The 24,302-nt window shown below is 28.4% G+C and overlaps 1 protein-coding gene across 1 annotated transcript in view; it reads left to right on the top strand.

The window, feature by feature from the left end:
- LOC107168172 (rho GTPase-activating protein 20-like) overlaps positions 1-24,302 on the top strand; it is a 213,063-nt gene that overhangs the window by 28,172 nt on the left and 160,589 nt on the right. The window contains exons 2-4 of the mRNA XM_089225673.1: positions 13,038-13,227; positions 15,082-15,275; positions 16,844-16,889. Coding sequence (XP_089081799.1) covers positions 13,038-13,227; positions 15,082-15,275; positions 16,844-16,889 — 430 coding nt within the window. The remainder of the gene's footprint in view (positions 1-13,037; positions 13,228-15,081; positions 15,276-16,843; positions 16,890-24,302) is intronic.

Genomic DNA, 24,302 nt, shown 5'->3' with positions numbered 1-24,302 from the left:
TAATAGAAATATTGGATCTTTGGTTTCATATCCGTTTATTATAACCATGAAACTTGAAATAAAACATGCATTGTATATAGTATGCTGTATATTAAAATTTGTATATTATTCAATTATTGTACTAGTTTTTATTCATCATCAGGAGATTAACCAATGATGTAATTAAAAAAATTATAATCTGTTCAAACTTCAAATATGCAATACTAATTTTAACATCTGGGGGACATAGTATATATATATAGTATAATAAGATAATTACTGAGTTATAATTGATTTAAAAAATAATGGAAATGGAATTGTAAATAAAAATAAATAATTCCAATACATATTTATTAAATATTAACTAGACATGATAATTTCATTTTATGAGCGGAATAATAAATGTTTTAGTTTTACCTATTGCATCTCACGCAATTTTTAATTGAAAAAAAGTTTTATCTTCCTTGTTAAATGTTATTGGATCTAGTTAGGACTTTGTAGTTATAAGTAAAAATTTCCAATACTATTAAAAATTCTAGAAAACAAAAGTAATATTATGGCACATTATTTATTGGATATTTGGGAACAAGGTAATAACTAATTTTCATCCAAAGCAAGATTTTGACAAAATCAATTTTGTTTTTTGGTATATGATTTAAAAATGAATAGACGAATCAATAGAGACATGACATTTTCACTAAATATTTATACTTATATTAACATTTTAAAAGTATTCCTAATTTTTTTGGTATTTTAGAGATTAAAAAGGCGGGTAAGTCGTGGATGTCGCTCTGCTGTACAGTAGGTTACAAGTGGGTTTGATGGATGGAATTGATGGAATGGATGGAATTAAATTTGAATCCAATGATATTATATCATTGTATACGAAAAACGATTCTGAGCGAAGACGGTTTATCTGTCTAGGATATATTATAGATTATTAAAAATTTTCAAATCTTAGATTTAAAAAAATAATTTTTTTATGAATTTCTAGTTTAAAATAATTTGTGAATTCTTGTGATTTTTACGTGTGTTGTCAAAATTCAAACTTTGAATGCTTATAAAAAAAATTGTGACTATGAATTTCTTTTTTTTTTCAACTGCTATTGTAACAATATGTTAAGAGCCTTGTATTAAATTTTCAAGCTTTTCTGTCAAACAAATAAATTTTTATCGATATGAATTTAAAAAAAAATAATAATGATCGAAAATTTAAAATGCCTATGAATAGTTCAACTTAAGTCAAAAATTTTTAAAAATTGCATGGTGTATAGAATATACTTATATGAACATTTGGTGTAAATTTCATGTATGGTCATTGGTTTTAAAATTACATCAAAAACCAAAATCGATTTTGTCAAAAAATGAGTGTGCGTAAAATTTCTCGTTTTTCCCTTAATTTGTAGTTTGTTTTTCTCGATTATTTAGAAAAGTATTAAGAATTTTTCAGGAATTCAAAAATATCAAAATATACCTATTTTAAGTGGTAGAAGTATATGTTTTGATAAAATTCTTAAAAACCTTCGAAATGTCCAAATTATTTTAAAGATAAAAATTAAAAAATGTTTTTGCCTAAGACTTAAAATTGTACACAGGGTTTTTCATAAGTCGTAATTCCACTATTTTAAAAATATCAAGTGTAAATACAGGCCAAACAATTGTTCGTATATATTAATAATATTAATAATATCAACTTCCACTTTTTGAAATTACCTATGTTTATTTTTTTTTTCTATTAAAATGAAACTTAAAAAATAATAAAACTAATTTTAAGGTATTTTTACAATGGACTAGCTATATTTATACTGATATTTGGTATACCGTCTCATCAAAGATAATAGCTCACGTTAGGTATTAGTTATTTATTTTGAAGCCATGCTGATTTTAAAATTATTGTTTGTAATCAATCTAAGAACGTGTACTCAGTATTGGTGTTTATCAGTTATCAGTTATTATCAATAATACAATAATAGAAATGAATATACTATATATAATATTTTTGTTAAAATTTGTTTCAACATACCATATTTCTTTAATTGAACATAAGTTACTAATATTGTAGTATTAACAAATCATAATAAATCCTTAGAAGTAGCCAAGTAGGAAAAGGCGGACTTACCGTCGCATCAAAGATAATAGCTCACAGTATAGTTATTATAAGATTTTGAAGCCATGCTGATTTTAAAATTATTGTTAGTAATTAATAATAATATTAGGTATATTATATTAGTATAAAGTATTGTGAAAATTGTATATTAAGAGTAGTATAATATACTAGCTAATTACAATATTAAATATTATACCTATGTTATAAATTTTATGTAAATGTAAAACACCAAATCTTAATTACAGCTAACCCAGAATCATTTCATTCAAATTTTGATTTAGATGTTTAATGTTTTCAAAATGAAAGAAATTTATAGCTCATTAGTTTATATTTAAAAAAAGTTCTAAATTGAAAGAAAAATAAGTTTCAATGGTCAAATAATCTAAATAAATCTAAATAAATGCATTATTAAAGGATAAAATGGAATGATGATTGTCTCTGGTGATATCTTTGTATATGAGTTGTAAATGAAATATAAGTTATAGCGTTTAACTTCATTAGGGTGCTCCCACCGCTATATGTATATACATTACATACACGGTGCCTGCAATGTTCCATTCCTATAGAATTTATCCGGTGGTGTATAATTACTATATTTATTATAATATTTTGTTTACGTGTTTTGAATATTAGAACAGTTAACTGACAGATTTATTTTTGTTGACTGTTGTTATTAAAAAACCATCAAAAAGCCGCCGACGCGCCTACCTCTATAATAATAATGGATTCCATAATGTAACACAGGGTGGTCTCATTAACATTAGCCGCGCGATTACCCGCTTGGACTGTTAAAGAATACAATTTTTTTTCGTCGAACAACTTTAAATCGTATTAGATTCTATTTAATAAAATAGCTTTATAAACTTGATATTACGTAATAAATCAAATCTGTACACAACATAATCTAAATTTTAATTATGCTTGAAATATCGTCAATCGGTCTTCTCTGATATAACAGTTAATTGCTATTTACTACGTAAAAAAATTTAATGTATTATAACATGTTATGAAACAATCAACACGAACATCAAAATTACATTTCGTATTATTTATATTAATTTTGATGTAGGATATGTAAAATTGAGTATTCAGGACGAACGTCGTCATAATATTACGATAGCTCTCGTTATCAGCAGAAGTATAACAAACTGTTAAAAAAAAAATCGTTTTCGAGCCAGTTCCTTTGTAACAAAGCCATCACCCTGTATAAAAGTATTAACCTTGATAAAATACCATGATAATGGGTATAGAGGTATACTATACATATTAATATCGTATAGGTATATTTTTTGTTAAGTACGATTTGATGTTCGCACGACACCCGAAAAACTCAACCACATATTTTATTTAGTTGCACGTAATATTATAATAGGCGCCAGTCCGGCCGTCTAGTCAGTGTTACTCAGTTGTAATCACTTATTCGCCCGCCTCTTCCATCACACGCATGTACGGCATACCTTTATCTCTATATAGACTTATACGTAGTGCGCGAGTGTAATGTTATTACCCCGGGATAGTCTGTATCGGTGTTTATAGCTTTTAATATTATATTTTTTACTTCGACCTCTGCCCAATGATTTGTTTTCCGCGGCCGGGGCCCATCGACACAGAGGGGCGGACATGGCGACCGTGATGGCATTGGATATCCAAACTAGCACATCATCGTACACGCCCAAAACTGTCACAGACGCGTGTTATACTATTATAGAATATAATATATTTTATTATCATTATGATTATTACAAACGAAAAAATAGTCAAAGTACTCACAGAAATAGATACGGCGTATACCTATAACACGAAGATGGTTTCCTTACCGTCCCGCGTGTGTTGTACACTCCGGAAAATTTATTTTTTATTTTTTATTTCCATCTCGGGAATGCTGTATAATGTACATAATATTATAGGCTGATATACGGTTCCGATGAATTTCATTATAGGCTGTGCAAGTGATTCTTCTGTTACATTATATAATTGACGAGACGTTGTTGTGCTGTTATGAATTTTTAGCCACCATTATTCACTGTATTTAAAATTGGAAATAGAATACCATCATTTAGATTAACGTCAGTAAAATATATTGTGTTGGTAAAAACGACGATGTATGTATTTTACGATAATATCATAGTTTATTTCGCCAACCGGTCAGTGATTTGGCAGCTTCAGAACACTCAACACGCAATTAATTTCTGTGTGCTTAGTGGAAATAGTTATACTGTACATACGAACCGATACTTATTTTAGCCGCATCTGATAATTCAAACGTGTGATAAATGTCTGATCACCAAATTTCACCTTTATATCTTCATGTTCGTCAACAAGAAATTAGCTTAAGTATAGTTCTCAGAGTATGAACGCATTTGTTAAATTTTTTATTGACATTTTTACATGTTTAGTTTTATGCATTTTACGCTTTCTAAAATAAATGTTGTGTCTTACTATAATATTATATAATATAATATGTCTTTGTGTTGAACTAAACAATATAATAATATTAAATACACTCGTACCTACTCCAAAGGACATTACGTTTATGATTCATATGATATATACATATTATATATTATTATTTTATTTCACATTAGTTTTGTGAAATTTAAAACTGTGCGTTTCAAGGTGTACTCGCATACTTAAACTATTTTAAGTTATATATTTAAAAGTATTTATAATTTAACTCGATTTGGCTTTATCTTGGAGGAACTGACACAGGTGTCATGGCTCATCCTTGCATAGTGTGAATTTAACATTTTAACATTGAAAATTATGATAGTCAACAAATACATTAAAAGTGTAAGACTTAACCTTTTCGTTATAATTTAGGTGAGTTCCGGAACAAAATATTGGTGGGACCCGGGTAGAATTACTTGATTAAATTTGCCACTGGCCAGTGCTGGATAGACAAGGTATCGGCCCATCGAGTTTTAGTTTTTTAACCGGCCCTAAAAGGGGCCTTTTTCAAATAAAAATGTAAAAATTGATCTAGATTTGACGTAGCGCACAGAGTTAAATATAAATGTATTCAAATTTGTGTTGTGAAATAATTGCCCAAACACTTACGATCGACAATTTTTTTTGAGCGGCCCACCGAGATTTTCTCGGTAGCTCGCCTAACCAATCCGGCCCTGCCACTGGCCCACCTTGCGTAAATGTCAGTCAGACTGTGAAAATGCAGCCGATATATGGGATTTCAATTTCAACCCACAGCTCTATATTATTCTCATCAAACCCTGATAATCACTAACATATATAGGTATCTTTAGATACAATCACAAGCTCTCTTGTTCTAATTTACCAATAGTGTGTTTGCATTATGGACGTGAATATATAAATATATTATATCCATAATAATATATCTAGTTCGTACTACCTCAGTCAAAAATTGTCTTCTCTGAATAAATGTAACGATTTCTTGATTGCAGCTGTATTTAAAAAGAAATGTCTCTACTAGCACATCCGTTACCATACGATCTCCATTTATTTTATCTGCAGTGTTAGGTTAAATAATTGATGTGTATGATATGAATGCCGTAGGGCGTAGGTTATTACGGAATATACGGATGGTTGTAGATGAATAGACCCGCCGAACCGAAATCGAATACCCTTGATAACCTTTAACGTCGAATATGTGCGCATTATCTACGCCACCTCTCCACACTGTTCGTGCAAATGATTCTGTGTTTTTAGATTTTTATAAATTGAAATTAATTAATATGGATTCCTATTGTTTATCAAGGATCACATCATAGAAGTCATAGAACTACATTTGTCTTTGATTTTTGTAGAATAAAAATATACAGAGTGATTAATCGATTCATGAATCATGCTCACTCCCATATTTTCCTTTGATGGTCAATTTATACTTGAATTTTGATTTTAGATTCTGATCAGAACAATGTATATATTAATTTTATGATGTGTTTTTTTTTTTTTTTAGAAAAAGAATTTGTAAAAAGAAATAGGTTTCGCCACAAAATACTCCTTGAATGATATAAAAATATAAATAATTGAAAATATATTATCTTTAATTATTAGTTTAATAACATTAACTTAACATTTTTCAAAAATCAGAATTTGAATAAGTTTAGGTGAATTATCCTGTATACTCAAAAAGATCAATACGATTTCTTTATATATATTATTCAAGCATATTATATAAGGGGTAACCGGACTCTTCAACAAATTTCCAGTACAAATATTACTATATTTGTCAAATAGTACTGTTACACTTTACACCCTGCAGTATATTATATTTTGTCTATTTATAGGCTATATGCGTATGCGTATGTGATGTATTATACGAAGTTGGGTGTATGTAATTTCATTAATTATTATTAGTATGTATACCTTCATAGACTATTTTGGTCGTTCACTATATGACAATAATCGTATATTTCATGTAAATTGTGAACTATATATTCTGCACATGTGGTAGTATTTTGTACATGGAAATAATTATCAGATTTACAAAGATATTTTATTTAAATTCATAATATAAAAAAGTGGGTATAACTCTGCTGTACATTAGGGGGTGGGGTGGACCTCTGACTAGGGTAGGTTAAATTTGAATGCAATGATAGGTATCATTGTATACGAAAAACGATTCTGAACGGAGATGGTTTATCTGTCTAGGGTATATTATAGATTATTAAAAATTTTCAAATCTTAGATTTAAAAAGAAAATTTTTTATGAATTTCTAGAATAAAATAATTTACGAATTTTCCAGATTTTTACGTATGTTGTCAAAATTAAAATTCGAATGCATGTAAAAAAAAATTGTGACCATGTATTTCTTTTATTTTGCAACTGCTATTGTAAAAATATGTTAGTAGCCTTGTATTAAATTTTCAAACCTTAGAATTAAAAACAAAAACTTTTATAAATTTCGATCTAAGATAATTTGAACATTGCCGTAATTTTTACGTATTTAGTCAAAATTTGAACTGTAAATGCTTATATAAGAAAATCGTGCCTATGTATTTTTAATATTTTTCAACTGATATTGTTACAATGTGTTAGGAGCCTTGTATTTAATTTTCAAACCTTTGATCTAAAAAGAAAACCTTTTATGAATTTCTATCTAAGATAATTTGTATATTGCCGTAATTTTTACGTATTAATTCAATATTTGAACTTCAAATGCTAATACAAAAAAATTGTGCCTATGTATTTTTATAATTTTTTAATCACTATAAGAATAACTTATGAGGAACTTTGTATTAAATTTTCAAGTATTTTGATAGGGCCAAAAAAAATTTATCGACACTTCAAAAAAATTTTTCAGAAAAATTGAAAATTTCAGTTGTCTATAAATATCTCAAAAAAGTCAAAATATTATGAAAATTAAATCATGTAAAGAAAATGCCAATCTAAATAACTGGTAAAATTTTCAAGTATCTACAACTTATACTTTTTGAATAATAACAAATATTTAAAATCGTTATTATTTATGAGGATAAATTGTTATCGTTACGCTATTTCGTAAAAATTTAAAACTCAAACGCACTTAAAATTTTCCTATAATGATGTTTCGAGTTTACTCTATAACTACTTGAAGGAAAACTAATAGAGAACTTAGTGTTGTATTTTTAATTCTTAGTTATAAACACAAACATTTTTATGATTTTTCAACTTCAAAATTACTTGCAAATTTTCGCGTTTTCGACAGATTTCGTAAAAATTTGAACTATAAACGTTTAGGAAAAAAATTGTGACTAACGATTTTTAATTTTTTTTAGCTACAATAAGAAAAACTCATAAGGAACCTTGTATTAAATTTTCTTGTTTTTGGTCAAACATTTTTTTACCAGCACTTCAAAAAAAATTCTCAAAAAAATCGAAAATTTCAGTGGTCTATAAATAACTCAAAAAAAGTCGAAAAATTTAAAAAATTAAACAGTATATAGATATCACTAACATTAACATTTGGTGAAAATTTCAAGTATTTACAGTGTTTAGTTTTTGAATTACAACCATATAAAAAAATTAATTTGGTCGAAAACTGGTTTTGCATAAAAATTCCCGTTTTTCTGTCATTTTTTTTTTTGTTTTTCTCGATTTTTTTGAAAACTGTTGGAAAATGTTTACTTTTGACCTCTATAATGCACCAAGGATATTCACTTTTACATTGAAAACCACCCCCAAAGTTTGAAATTGAAGCATTATTTCGACTAGTTATGCTAAAATCAATACATTCATCACTTCGTTCAGAATCTAAAATTATTACTCAATTAACTTATTATTCAATTATTATATATAAGTAGGTACTTACATAATGAACAGTTTTCAATGATATTACATTTTATATTAAAAAAATACTAAGTAAATCAAGTAAATGTATACTTGAAGTGTAAAAGAGTTGCAGTTTCGTTCTTATTAGTTAGATTTTTTCATTTTTATGTCAGAGCCGTGCTTAGAAAGTATTTATTTTGTGGTAAAATTTAAATTTCTTAAAATGGTCATATATTTAATAAACAAGGAGAAAAACATGGCGGCTATAAGTTCATGATGATAATATTATGTCTAGCCACTGATCAACAATATTTATTGCATTATAAAGCTGTTTAGAAAATTAACCTCACAGGTGTGCAATAATCATGTGGATATTTATATTAGATATTGTTGGATGTGTGATGTACCTATAACCTACCTACCGACTATTTATTTATATGATCATAGTGCATTGTACGCATAACAGTTTATTTATACCTTCATAGTGTAAATCGCGAGGTAATTGATTTTTAAAAATGTATTGTGTACCTAACACAATATAAAATTGTATGCAATATGTGAGGTCGAAGGTAACTCTCGGTGTTTCATGATGTCAATAATTTTATGAATAATATTACCGTTATCTTCGATTCGATAATTTTTTAATACGTTTACTTAGATAATGTCCTCTGTAGTCGCTGATAAAATGAGTAACTACGGATTACGGAGTTGATTAAATTCCGTATCTAATGTCTATTCGAAATTATCCATTATTATCTACACTGAATTGCGGTAATCCGGAAGTACAAGTAATATATATTTTTGCACAGAAATAATTGCATGTTTCGTTGGATTATAAATGTGTAATGCATATGTAGCCGTGTTGATAGGTATATATTAATTGGAAAGAAAGTTAAAAGATACTTAGGCAATAGCTATTCCGTCGAATGGTTTTTTACTTTTAATATTTAAATCGCTGTTTTAATTTTAGTTTTAGGAACCCTCGCGCTCGTTTCAAAAGATAATTTTAAAGAGAAATATTTAATAAAATGTTTACTCTATTATGATAAAGTATACATTTTTTAATTCATCAGATTTAATATTTTCAAAACAATCTTCAATAACAATAGAATAATGAAAATATATTCTTTTATCGAAGACTATTTCAAAGTGTTATCTTTAAAAAATTGCTCGTTCTAAGAAATATAAATATATAATACTGCAAAACCTTAAACATAGAACGCCATACAATAATTTACAATATCGCTTTCGTAATATATATAAAGTTAAAACATTTGTTTTGAATAATTTTTTTAATTGTGTTTGGATAATACTTGCTAAATTGCAATAAGGCAAAAATGAAAATTAATTTTATTGTTATCATTGTACATATACAATTCTGAATCTGATAAAATAATTATTAATTTTGATCAAGCCATTTGAATTATTACTTTGATTTATATTATAGTACCACATTCTATTATTATTTAAAAAAAAATTGATATTTTCGGTAACTTAAAATCCTTAAAATGGAACAATAATAATGATATATTGTTCTGAACATTGCTTAAATTTAATTTATTAAAAATTGATTAAACTCGTAAACATATAATATAGTATCATAAAGGTTACGATATTTATAGTGAATAATTTTGGTTGCTACTTTCGATTACTATGCAATTTGCTATGTTTGTGATAGACGATAGGCCATTATGATAATAACACCCTACAACTTAATGACACAGATCTGTCCAAGTTGGAGGTATGGTGTAAGTTATTTTATTACGCAATCGTAGCAATTGTTAAATAATTGCAAATCGAAATCCTGAACATATTGTTTACTGCAGCTACAAGATTGAATATGATATGCAGAATCGATTGTATAAATTATTACACAACAAACTCTAAGCGTTTAAGTTTCCATTTGAGTTTCATACTACCAAATATCCATAAATTGATATTGTTTATTGATTTTTCGATAGTGACCTTAATAACAGACATCTTCAATGTGTTACTTGGTTAAGCTCGAACATTTATTTTTATCCGCACAGTAGTCAGTACTAAATCCCATGTTCCCATTGGCCAACGGTTTCGATATAATGTTTGAAAAATAACCATACATTATCATACACACGATCATACATCATCACTAACGATCGTGTTTTTTTATCCTTGTGAACGGGTTTCTAGTAAATTTGTTTTGTCGATCCAGTTTAAAATTTCACATTTGGTGAACATCTCGCGGAGAAATTGTATTTTTTACTCGTATCCTACAGATATAGATCAGTTTACGTACTTATACGATCGGAAAGAAACACGTCACGGACAACAACGATAGATACCGCATTATGCCAATAGACCTTTTATTATTTTCAATTGATGAAATATTTATTGACAGACATAAGGTTATAATTTATAATTGTATACACCAATATACCATACGGTTACAAGTTTACAGCGTTAGGTATCTGCTATACCTACCATTAATATGTATTTTATGATAATATATATAACGCAGCATTATCATACATTTACGGATTCCTAGGGAATCTTTCTGGAAAAGCGGCACGTACAGAAATGTTTTTTGTTCACTCAACTGCGGGCCAACGTAAATATTATAATATCAAAATTTAGCGTTTAGGTAGGCACCTACCTCGCATCTATTCTGCACTGCGTATTTTCGTATACAATAACATACACGCCAAGTCATCTTCCCGGTTATCGCTAAACGGGTTTGTTGAGTGTATATATAAATAATAAATTTATAATACGTAAGATATAAACGTCTCTACGTAACGGTTTACGGTCGGCGATCTGCTTCTGCCTCGGCCGGTGTCGTAGTCGCCGTCATCATCGTCGTCGGCGATGGTCGTAGTTTGCGTGCTCCCGGAGGCTGCGATTACCTACCAGCTGTACGTGATCTCTAGTTTTACGACCTTAATTAATGCAGTAATACGATTTTTATTATTGACCGCGTGTGTGAAAATTTCACCCACGTCCTTACGCAAGGTCACAAATAACCGTTACTCGGCGGGTGTAATTTTTTTTCGATTCCGCGCGCGAACCGTTTATAAAATTACATTATTATTATTATTATTATCAGACACATGTTATATTATGTTCAGCGGTATTTTATACACATACACACGGGGGAAACATCATTATAATATGATAATAATTCGATTAATGGTATACCATCGTTAGCGTTATACGACGACGGTTAGTGTTTAATAATATATTATATGAGTTATTATGACGCTGCTATCAAATGCAGCACATGCATTATATTGTATGTTATGCGCGTGTTCGCAGACGTTTTAAACAGCATAAAATTATAACTGAAATATCGCCAGGATTTAAAAAAAAAATCTGAAACTGTATAATATATTTTCAGTGAATTAATTCCAAATTAATTGCACGAACAGTTCTAAGAAATTTGAAAACAAACGAAACATAATTTTAAAATTTGTGGATTACCCATTTAACTGCACACTCGCTTAAACACGTTAGCCTGTTGCCTGTAAGCTAAATTATAGCATAATATTATTTCCTATATAAACTAGCTAAATTTATTAACGAGAGATCGATGGTCATGCATGTTCGGATATCTATCAATATATCTCTTTGCACTTTAGATTTGCATACTTACTTAAATAATAATATATTTACTATGCATAATATACCTATACGTATATTTTATTTGGTATAGGTATCGCAATACCGCAAACCATTTGCATTTGAAAATGTCAACTTTTGAATTTGGATTAAAAAACTCGTATATAGCCCTCTGGCTTGAATTTGATTTCCATAAAACATTACTACTGTGATATCGTTCATTTTGTTACTCTATCGTGAGACTTGTTAGTGGTCTGTGATCTAGCAATTAAATATTAAAATAATATTTTGGCAGTACATATAGTCATTATCCAGTTGCCAACTTATTGCCGTCTGCCATCCATCAATTTTATTTTAACACACAAGACTATCGCCATATGATATACCTACCGGGTGCAGAGCTATTATTATTTCACGGTTAACGAGCACGCAATTACTAAAATTAATAGTAAGCTATGTAATTAAATTTGACACTTTCATTTTTTTAAAGATCACTTAAAGAGACAGAATCACACGCAACAGATAGTTTTAATAGTGTCAAAAAAAAATAACCATAATAAAGTGAACACCATCAGTTTTAAATTATATTTTTGAACGAATTGTGCCCGCTTTATCTCACTTCATCATCGTAACACTATGTATTTTTATAAATAATATTTCTTTAAACGACGATCATTGAATACTTTTATAAAGAGTACTGTTCATATTTTATACACTAAAAATAATAATCGTATATAATATTCGTAATTACTGCAGTGACTCATCCCCTAATTTTAACATTTTAAAAAATTCTAAAAATAAAAATTATGTAGAAACAATTAAAATTTAACAAGTTTAAAAAAACATTTTTGATACATTTTATTTATGTTTGAGGGTACTGGCTTTTCTCATATTTATTATTTATTGAAAGTATGGGTATATAAAGTATATATCCACGGCGCTGACCTTGGTCTTGATGATGATTAGAGTCGACGCACAATTTATTTAACAGCTAGATCAGTTGTCGTGCATTATTTTCCATTTGTTTTTAATACCTAAATTATTAAAATTGTTTTGTTTTATAGTATTTAACAGAGAACGTTAATAAAATGTACAAGTTCTAAATATATTATCTCGTTTGTGTTTCAGATGACGGGATCTAGTGATCAGACAATTAAGCAATTGCTGGCCGGTTTGGTATTCGAATTCAGCCTGGAACAGCCTGGCTATTATCTGGGTGGGTCACTAGCTGAAATTGATGAAAACTGCACTATTGATTTTCTTGTTGGCGACATCGTGATCGTGCAAGAAGACCAATTTCGTTCAGACCAAAAGCACGGTAAATAATACGATAAATTGTTGTACTCATACGTTTGCCCTTCTTTGTTTGTACCATTTTACTTGTTTGGCGTTCATGTTGTTTTAGTTGCCTACGTGAGTCGCCTGTCGTTTCATTGTATTATTAAAATATATTTTAAGATTTAATATAAATATTTTATAATAGATTTATTTATAATTTAACATTAACGTATCTTATTAAATAAACATTCTTGAATTTTTCTCTACCTGTAGAATGGGTTAGTAAACTATAAAGATAATTTTAAATATTATATATAAGATAATATAACTTATATGAATAAATCTAAACAAAATAAATCATGGATTTGATTATTATCGCATTTTAAATTTTAAGTGAGGTGAATGTTTTAATTTACAACGATTTGTTGTTTTTTTAGCATAAACATTTTCGACTGGGTACAATTTTGTTACGATTAGTTTATTGCTATAGAAACGAAAATCAACAATAAAAATAAAATAAAATTACATTTCTAACAAAATGTAGCATGATACTACTATATATTTTTCAACTGCACTGAATCCAATACAATAATATCTGTGATTATTATCCTTATTTTCCTTGCAAAGAAAAAAATATCTAGTGAGATAATACTTATAAATTATAATATACACCAGCGGTTTCCAACCTTTTTTTTATCTGTACCACTAAGTCTAATATTTTGCTAGATTGTAGTCCTCATAACTTTAAAACTTTCTTCACATAACTACTTTTAAATTGTTCATATAAAAAAAAAAACATTAATATAATATGATTTAATAATGTATATATTTTGTGAAAATACACACAAAAAAGATTTAATTATTTTACTTATTTAATAAATAAAAAAAATTTAATATGAATTTTAATTATTCACATTTTCCGCAGTTATCTAATTGTTTCGCGGACCCCAGGTTTGTAAATACTGATAGATAAAAGCAACATTTTTATGCTGGGGGATAATTTATTAGTAGAAAAAATGAAATAATCATCAACTACGAGGTTTTGGTAGCAAGTCGAATCTAGCTGGTAATTTTGGAAGGTAAAAATTAAAAATTCTCACTACTTACCTAATAAAATAATATGAACATTTGTTAATATTTTAAATTTTAATACTATTATTAAAACAATTGTTTGGTAACCGACAACTGTGGTCTGGACTTTCGAGGGGCCTAGCATTCATACAAATAATTACTTTAATATAGATTAGAAAATTAAAAAAAAAACTAATTGTTATTTTAGAGGGGCCCGGATTTATTCTGTACCAGCGCCAAAAATATGATGTGAGAGGCCAGAAAACAATAGCATCTATGTGTGTGCCTATAACACTGCTGAACTTGATAATTTATACTTTATAGTGGTTGATCTGTGGATGTAATATTATGTCTTAGCACAGCCACATAAAAATAATAAATCCTTGCAGGACACCACACTTTTGCAAAGACATTATGTGTTAAGTTAATAATAACAAATTGAGTAAGTTTGAAAGTTTAGAGGTAAAGTGAATTACTGAGTCGATTTATATTATTATAAATATAATATATACAATAAATTAGTCGATTGAAAATGTATAAGAGCCAATGCATTGTAAAATAAGGTAGCCTGCATAATATATAAAAACAAATTTACCTACTAGCCAATGACCTATGTTGTCGAGGCCTTGTTCTTTATAATAAAAAAAAAAAATTACCTACGTATTCGATTACTTTAATAATTAATGAAACAGATAAAAGCTTGAATTGACAAGTGTAATTATTTTAATATATATAATTAGTAATCATTATAATATACACTTTGTATTATATAATAATATTATTGATCAATTAAGTCTCAGAATATGTATTTTATATTTATTAGAAAACGACGGAAGATATTGTCTCACTGAAAAATTCATTTACGAGGAGGTGGCATACATTACATGTCTGAAATCCGCCAAAGAACTATATGGAGAGCCGTTGCGTAGAATGGACATATTGTCCATTGAAGAATATGATTTAATATTTGATAAATTGTTGAAAATAGCTGATGCATGTAGCCAAGTCATCAAAGAAGTAAGTATCAATTTTCGTTCATTATTAAATTCGCTATAATAACCAGAAATTAAACTATAATATGACTCTCAAAAGTTTGTCTCTGCAGTTGATATTTTATTTTTATAAATCAGTGAATAATTCATAATTTTAATTATTTTACTATTTATTTAAAATGTATAGTAGATACCTAACTACCTAATGTTTGGTCTTGATTGGATTTTGGATTCGTTTTTAAAATATTATGAATGATAATTTATCATTACTTTCTCATTAACTTACTATGATAAATCACTTTATTGTATATTTGTATTTTTTCTATGTTATGTTTTGAAATGAATGAAATGTGACAAGTGCCACACAATATTTATAAATATTGCTAGCCATTACTTTTTTCTCACTAGTACTTGACTTGTTGGAATTCTATTTAAATAATATGTGTTTATATATATATCACAACCTACGCTCATTTTCTTATTGTAGTACCATTATGTTTACTGCATGCCTCCATTAATTTACTATTTAATTTTTAACTTCAATGAATTAATATTCATTGTAAAATATTGGATTTCACAATGGATACTCAGCATATTTTTTATGATCTCATTCATTAATAATCACAAAAACACAAAAGAAAATAATATAATTAAACATATATTTAATTCGTAATATTTGACACACCTCTCACTATTTAACTTTATATTATTTATACTTTAATTTGTTAATTGTATTATAAGATATGTTACAAATATTTATAAACAACGTTATATAGATAAATATTTTTTATCGAATACATTATATTGATGATATATTTAAAAGAAAAATTGACTTTAAATTTATATTTACGTATATTATAAAACACGATGTGTACTTATCTGACCGAGCAAATGCAGTGTAACGGAATATTATTTTATGTCCAAAAACCAACACGTACATTAAGTAGTCTATACAATACTCCTTTTGCCAGATGTTTCGGTAACGTTGTTAATAGATTTTAATTCATACTATTGAAAATGCCAAAAGTGAACAAATGTTGATCAGTTATTATTTTTGTATGCTGAATTTTAATGTTTCATAATATTGTGGAAAAAAAACTTATAACCAATAGATGAAAGTACGCCAGAGTCGGATCACACATGTACACGGAAAACGTGTGTTATATTATTTCAAGGAATACACCCCAGCCGTACAGAGTGTACAGACGTACCTACAGTAACGTTCAGTTCTATCATCATATAAAAATAAAAACTTATTTCCTTAGGCAACATATGATATGTCTAAAACAGACTATAGTTTTTAACTATAAATATCTAATTCTAATGAAATATAATTATTGCTTCCACTTACTTCTCATATTTTTTTAAAGCTGAGCTTACGAATGTCTTGATGATTGAACATGAGCATAGAGATTTATTTTTAATTTTATTCAAATTTTTACTGAGTGAATTATAATTTAGGTATACTACAATGCAAAGGATATGTATATGTTATTATTATAAATAATTAAAACTATGATCATGATTTTTAATGATAGTTATTATAATATTATATTATGTACCTAATGGAAATTATATTCTTTTATTTTTCAGTTACAATCTAATATGGAAAATTGGGATCCATTATTCGCACAGATAGGTAAAGTGTAAAAAATTATGAAAATAATAATGATACATTATATTTACAATATAACTTTAAGTAGTTATTGTTGATATTAAAATATGTCTTGTTATTGTAGTCTATAAATAAGATGTTAGTTAAATATAATATAAATTAGTTATATGTGTATATATATATATATATACGGGACGTAAGTACATAACAGTAAAGTGAAACATCATTCTGCATTTCGGGCGCATTCTAGTTGAATCCCAACACTGGGTTAATCACAGGTTGTATACACAAGTCAGGTCATCGATTATTTTAGCCTTTACTTGTTACAATAGTTTAGTCCCAGATTATTTTATTTAAGTGACACAAATAATAAATAAGCAGTACAAAAAATAGATCATAAGCAGTTATAAATCTGTTAAAATTGGAAGGAAAATGTTAGTGTATAGTTTTGAGAACTTACCGAAAAAATATGGAACCCATTATTACATATAGTATGCGAATTTTAATTTCGGGACCCAACTTGGATGCTGGCTCATTTTCATATGTAAATTGCGATTTAAAACAAAAAAAATTAATAATAATTACGTAGTGATATTATATTTTAAGTTCAAAAGAAAGTACACAAAATTTAGTGGCGATTTTATGACTTCCTGTAGAGAGTTTTATTTTGCTATAGTAAAAAAACTAATTTAAATATACGTATAACCATCAAATACATAAATTAAAAATATACTTAATCTAAATATTAATAATTATAAAATATGTATTACTTTTAGTTTGAACTGTTTAAAGAAATAAAAACTGAGAATTAAAAAAAAATCGAGGTTCACTGATGAGTGGAGAAACTTTAAATAGTTATGTATTATAAATTTATAGTCAATAACTGAATAACTGATAACTTTATACATTATAGGTATCTAATTATATAAATTAATATATTTTACTAATTGAATAGTTTAAAAACAAATAATCTATTAAATTGTATTAATCTGTTATAAACGTAAATACTATCTGATTGGGAAAACACAATTATAAATGTGATAAACATTAAACAAATATTTTTCATTTTTACAGTAAAATTCTAACATAATATTATATTGATATGAATGTTCCATGCTGAATTTAATTATGATTTATTAGAATAAAAATTACTACATTACGACAAATGTTACTTCTTAACTTTAAAATGTATATATTTTTATATAATTTTGTTTTTACGTTTCATCGATTTACACTGTATGATTATTACAGTTGTCTAAATATCAGACATCCAAAAAAGTACCTGTATGATTCCCAAAGCCAAAACAATAATGTGGTCATTTTATTAGACGTGCCAAAATTCAAACCTAAAATGAGTGTTATGATAATCAAGGATATGATAAGTCTTACTCATAAAATGTCAAAGCGATTAGTCATAAAATTTAGTGTTACATAACTTTCTTCAATAATCCAATACGGTTAAACGGAATTATAAGACTGGGAATGTATTATTTTTTTGAGAGAGTCGGGCACATGAATGATTCTTAACATTTAAATCATCGCAATGGAATGTTCTTCGTATCCGTTGCGAATGAAATTTAACCAGTGTTAGTAAAGGAAGGTAAGTAGACAATCCCCTCCTCGTAAATTTTTTGTTGTGGACATTTTCCACTCATATTTTTATTTCAATATATCTATATAATTAGTATATTAATATAATAAAATATAATACAAATATTTATAAGTAATAATAAAGTAATAGTAAAAAATAAATAGTAATTGCGACATAGATATGAAACATTTTGTAAACACTCTTCATTGTCCGATTCTTTACTCCCTACAAACACATATTTTTAAGCATTTTTTCATATTATTATTATTATTATTTTTTGTATATTCAACCATACCTGCAGTTTGGATATTTAACAATTTAATAATTGCAAGTGAATTTGATCCCTGAAGTGCTTCAATAAACATCCAAATATTTAGGTGTTGAGTTTTAATTAAGCTTTTAAATTTGTCATTGAAACCTCATTTACATTATTTGCAGTGGCGTATTTTCAAATTTTTCTGAGGCGGTTATTCAGTTAATAACTCGTAACTTGGAAACCGTCGTCAGAATAAGATTAGGTACTATATAAATGTACAATTGCTATACTTATTACTTAAAACCTTGTTGCAGGAACACTTGTCAGTTTTAGTTGTTGTAACTAATTTTAAACTATATTTTGTTCACGTCGAAAAACTATATCCACGTGACCGTGCGTTCCTCTATAAATTAGGTTCTGAAAATGTGTAAGAATTTTAGTTTTTTTTGAGAGAGAGAGCTTCTGAGGGAGTCCAATATTTTGTATTACACGCCATAAAATCCTACGTATACTAAAACAAACATAAATATCAATAATGATCTGAAGTTCTATACGGGCAGTTCTGAAAACAAGTGATTAACACAAATTTATAATACACATATATAATATGCAATAGCTAATTGGATATCCTTGCGTTTTATGATCACGATGACATGGTTTAACGTGCCAACACTGCAGACACCTCCAAGGGTTATACCAAACAATAAAAAATGTTACTAATAATTATGTTTCTATCGGATTACCGTAACGCACATACTCTTGGCCCGTGTGTATGTGTACACGATAATGATTATGCAATTGCGTTTGCAATCCACGCGACCCTTTAGAAAGGCAAACCATAGCTACAGGCTGTTCACACACTGAGCCGCAAGTTTATTTCCAGTTATTCTGCTTCAATATTTTATTGATATTTATTACTTTTTTTACGATTTTTATTATTCTTTATCAGTTTCTTACGATTTGTATAATAGCCATTCATAATAATATATATAAACATTATAACTAATATTATTACTATTATTACTGCCGTAATGTAATGGCAGGGGGAAAAATATATGCACATTGTATTAACGATAAGGAACTTTCGCCGCCTTCCTCATTACCAGAAACAATGGCTTTCGGGAGCCCCAGGGCTGTGCGGCGGCGGCTGGAAAGTGAAATCATCTCGATTGCGCGAGCACGGGATTGGGCCAATATAATATACTATATAATATATGATAATAATAATATCGTGAATGGTAAAACCGGTTGTGTACTTTGGATATTATGCTTTTTTATTATTTTGTATATAACGGGATGGAAACATCATCTGCCACCCAAGTTCAGGTTATTATATTATAATATATTGTGTAGGTAGGTACATCACTATTATTGTTGACTATAACACGGTTGTAAACTGATACGACTTAATGATAGTAATACGCTAATTCCAAAAATAAAAATAAAATATATATTCGTACCAACTACTGACCATTGTTAGTGTATGGTCGCGAGTGAAAGCTCCAATATACGCTTATGTGTATGTATAATATATTATATATATATATGCACATGTACAGTACAATAATATATACAGTCGCCAAGGGAAGAGGAAGTATTTATTGGAAAATATAATAACATATTGATATATTTATTATTATTCTACATCGTTATAGCATTATATATTTATATATTCGTTATAAGCACCTAATATTATTTAATTTTCGAATATTTTTTTTTTTTGCTTCTTCGATCTTATTAACGCCATAAGCACCGGTCGTCGAGCCTCTGCAAAATGACGTACTGCCATAATATATTATACGCATGTACCGACAAGTGCCGATACAGCTGCAGACCCCGAGGACACGAAAACGCGTTTACCTGTAATTTTTTGGAACGCATTCGCTTTCTTTCTTTCTTTAAGGTGTCGTCGCTGCCATACAACTCCTTGCCTTACGACTAGCTTTATGTCGACCGCCATATAATAATAATTATTGACCACCGGCCGCAGCTTCATTATGATTATATTATTATATCCGTGAAGTCATGTGCAGCGCGCTTATGGTCAGAGCGAACGTGCGGAGAAAAGTGCTTTCCAACGAGAGTGTAAAAATTATTATACTGCTGCGTATATATATATATAATATGTGTATGTATATCTACGTTTTAATGTAATTTTGCATAACGCACCTGACTAGGTGTACACGTGTAATAATATCATAGAAAACGACGCTCGTGACGGGTTCGGATTATTAATGCCCAGACAGTGATATAGAACTTTGCACGAATGGACAACGATAGTATTATAATAATATGTAATAACAATTTCGCGTACACATTATTCACTCGGTATAAATTTATTCTGCGCGTGAATATATACATACTATAAAATTATATTATATTATGTCTATATGTATTATTGATATTGGACGTCTGTTACAACGTGGTGCAGCTTATATTATATAGGTTATAGATACTTATAGGTATATACTCTCTTAAAGATCCGCTGATCGACCGGCGCAGTGCAGGTTTAAACTTCAAACAGCTAGCCGAGATTCTGAAGATGGACGCTTTCGATAAAAGTTTTAATATATTCTTTCCATTTCGTATGGTCTTTCGATCTTTTATAAGAGTTTAAGCGACATTGCCTCGATGACCATGCGGTAAAAATTTGACTATAGGAAGTTGTGTGTGTGTTTTTGAAATAATTTGTCATCATCATCATTTTATCATTTATTACAATATAGGTTTTAAAACGAGTTAATTAGAACCATGTACTCATAGTATACCCGAAAACCGAATTGTATGCACATCGATTCTATAATATTTCTTTTTCTTGGAACCAACCACGGCATATGCCAATGGGTGTAGGGTGGTACGGCGGGAGTTATTTTTGTTTGTAGGTTTTTTAGTTGGTTGGGTTGTAACACGTGTTTGTGTATGTGTGGCAAGGATATGTTACTAAAAATCCCGGATGGGTGACCATCCGGGAGCTAACAACTGCGGCCGGTACGTAATACGTTCAGTAGGTTTCCGCAGATTGAGCGTACGACCGCGCTTCACCAAGCCACAATTCTATAATATTATTATTTATTAGTTATTACTATCCACTTAATTATTCTATATTTAATGATAATATCGAAGTTTTCGGTTTTAATTACTATCATAAATTCATCTATTTTTCAATAATTTTTATCTTCCTCGATTAAAAGAATTTTAATTCGTCGAATCTGTTATAAACAATTTATTTCACAAATATAATATATTGTTTGAGCCAGGTATTATAAATTATTAGTTCATTGTTATTTTCTTGCAAAATATTGTTTTTTTTATGGTTGAGTTGGCATATATTACCTATATTTTATGAAAATGTAGGTACTTATTTTATTTTTATTTTTTTAATTCTCGTTTAAAACACGCAAATATTTTGTTTTATTTTATTTCATATTATTATTACATTACAAATATAATGTATATATATATTTTAAATTAATATTGTTATACATTCGTAAGACCATTTGTTACGTAAATTTTTTCAATGAAATAATGCTATGCCTTGTTGTGCCACAACTCGAAATACCTATTATTTAATATGCCATATTTTCACCGATAACTTGCGAAAATATTTCCCAAGAAGTATCAACCATTCGCGGTGTAACGTTAACAGTAATACATCAATCAAGCATTAAATTGCAAAGTATAGCCAAATATCGTATATAGGTACATAAACATTTTGCTAACTCGGTTTAAGTGTATCATATTATTATACTCAAGCACTAACAACTAATAAGTCATACGTGCGTTTGCTATTATTGCTATGTTAAAACTATATAATACTATAATATTCAATATTTTAATTTTTAATAGTTAGAAAGTGACTCAACGTTGTATTGAGTTTATTAGTATAATGCGGGTCTCATAAAAATAGTGTTCAAAGTTCAAACAAGATAAACCAAGTTTGAAATGTTTGTGAAATCTAATGGAGTGTGGTAAGGAATTGTCAGTAGCATGCATTTCTGTATTCTCGTCGAAGACATACGATATACGAATATATATAAAGAATATAGGCGCAAAAGATTTTGTCGTGATCGTTTTAAAAAAAAATTAAAAATTAAATAAACAATAATCAATGGTCGTTTATGGAATCAAAACGAAATCCTACTTTTAAATACTTAAATCATAAAAAAAAATCACGCCACATGCAATGTCTCCTGTGATCTATCGTGCAGTTTCATGATTCAATATCTTCTCACGTAATCACCTCTGAAGTAACTTATATTGGTATAAGATTTTACATTAATTATACTATAGTGTAATACCGATGATATACTATATACCATCTATTAAGGATTCAAATTGCAGTAATATAATAATATCATGTTTAAATTAATATTGGCGCGAATCATTGGGGTCGGAATAATTGTCCAGATATTAATATACGTATATTATACCTAATAATAATATATTGCGTATAGTTCTTTTGGCGGTATAGTCTACCGATATCGCCTCAACGATGACACACGTCCATATTAAAATTAAGTATCATTATACTACACGTCTACACGCATGACCTATTCGCGCGTATCATCATACACACACGCACATAATATATGTAGGTATAGTATGTACATGTATAATGCTTCTTTCACTTTTCTCTTGTGTCTAGCCATGCGTATCGGCTCCGAGTCCGAATGTTTGTGATCGGAAATCGTAAACCGCCGTAGTGTCTGCGTCCAGTGCGTATTTATATTACATGTATATATGTATAAAATGTAAAGTTATAGTAAACGGCGGAAATTATATTTTCCTCAGATGCGTCCGCCACATGTTACCTATGTTATATTTACTTTAAAATATTATTATTGTGCCCGGTGAGCGATAGAAGCTCGTACTACTAGCTCGTATTATGACAATAATATTTGTTTAATTTAATTAACGGATATGATAACGTCCAATATACATCATAATTATTAGATAACAGAGTTAATATCAATTATACTATTTAATAAAATTCACTTTTCCAACTCAATACATATTGAACTCATTGAAGATAATAGTCAACCCATCATAACAGGTTAACTGGATTTGATGAGTTCGAGTAAACAACTTAAAGTTCAAGAATTTGAAATTAAATAAGAATCAATATTTTATTAATTTTTCATTTGCTGGGCTTGAAAACCACGATGCACTTAAGACAACAATAATTTCGAATCAAATTCTTCTTGAGTTTAATAACTAATTAGTCGTGTGCGAAAACATTGGACTTGATTCAAATGAATATAATAAAAAAAATTAGTTTACTATGAGCACGTTAAATATTTTCATTGACTTGCCGATATATATTTTGACGCGGCCGTAGTAGGAGCGGAGTTTCCGTGCTTCAGATCAAACTGTATCGACTTAATACTAACTATACCTACGCATTATATATATACATATATATATATATACACACACGCTCATACGTCTGCGGTTAAAGTCAGGGTTTGATCACTAAATATATAAATACGTTATGTAACAAGTTTATTGTATACATAATTAAGGTATATTAACACGAATAATACTGCCTATTGGCAAACCAATGCAGATTATTATTATAATGTTGTCATAG

The sequence above is a fragment of the Diuraphis noxia genome, unplaced genomic scaffold, assembly GCF_037042655.1.
Source record: "Diuraphis noxia isolate RWA-SAM2 unplaced genomic scaffold, SU_Dnox_SAM2 contig0004, whole genome shotgun sequence".
NCBI lineage: Eukaryota > Metazoa > Arthropoda > Insecta > Hemiptera > Aphididae > Diuraphis > Diuraphis noxia.
This window is presented reverse-complemented; position numbering and strand designations above follow the sequence as displayed.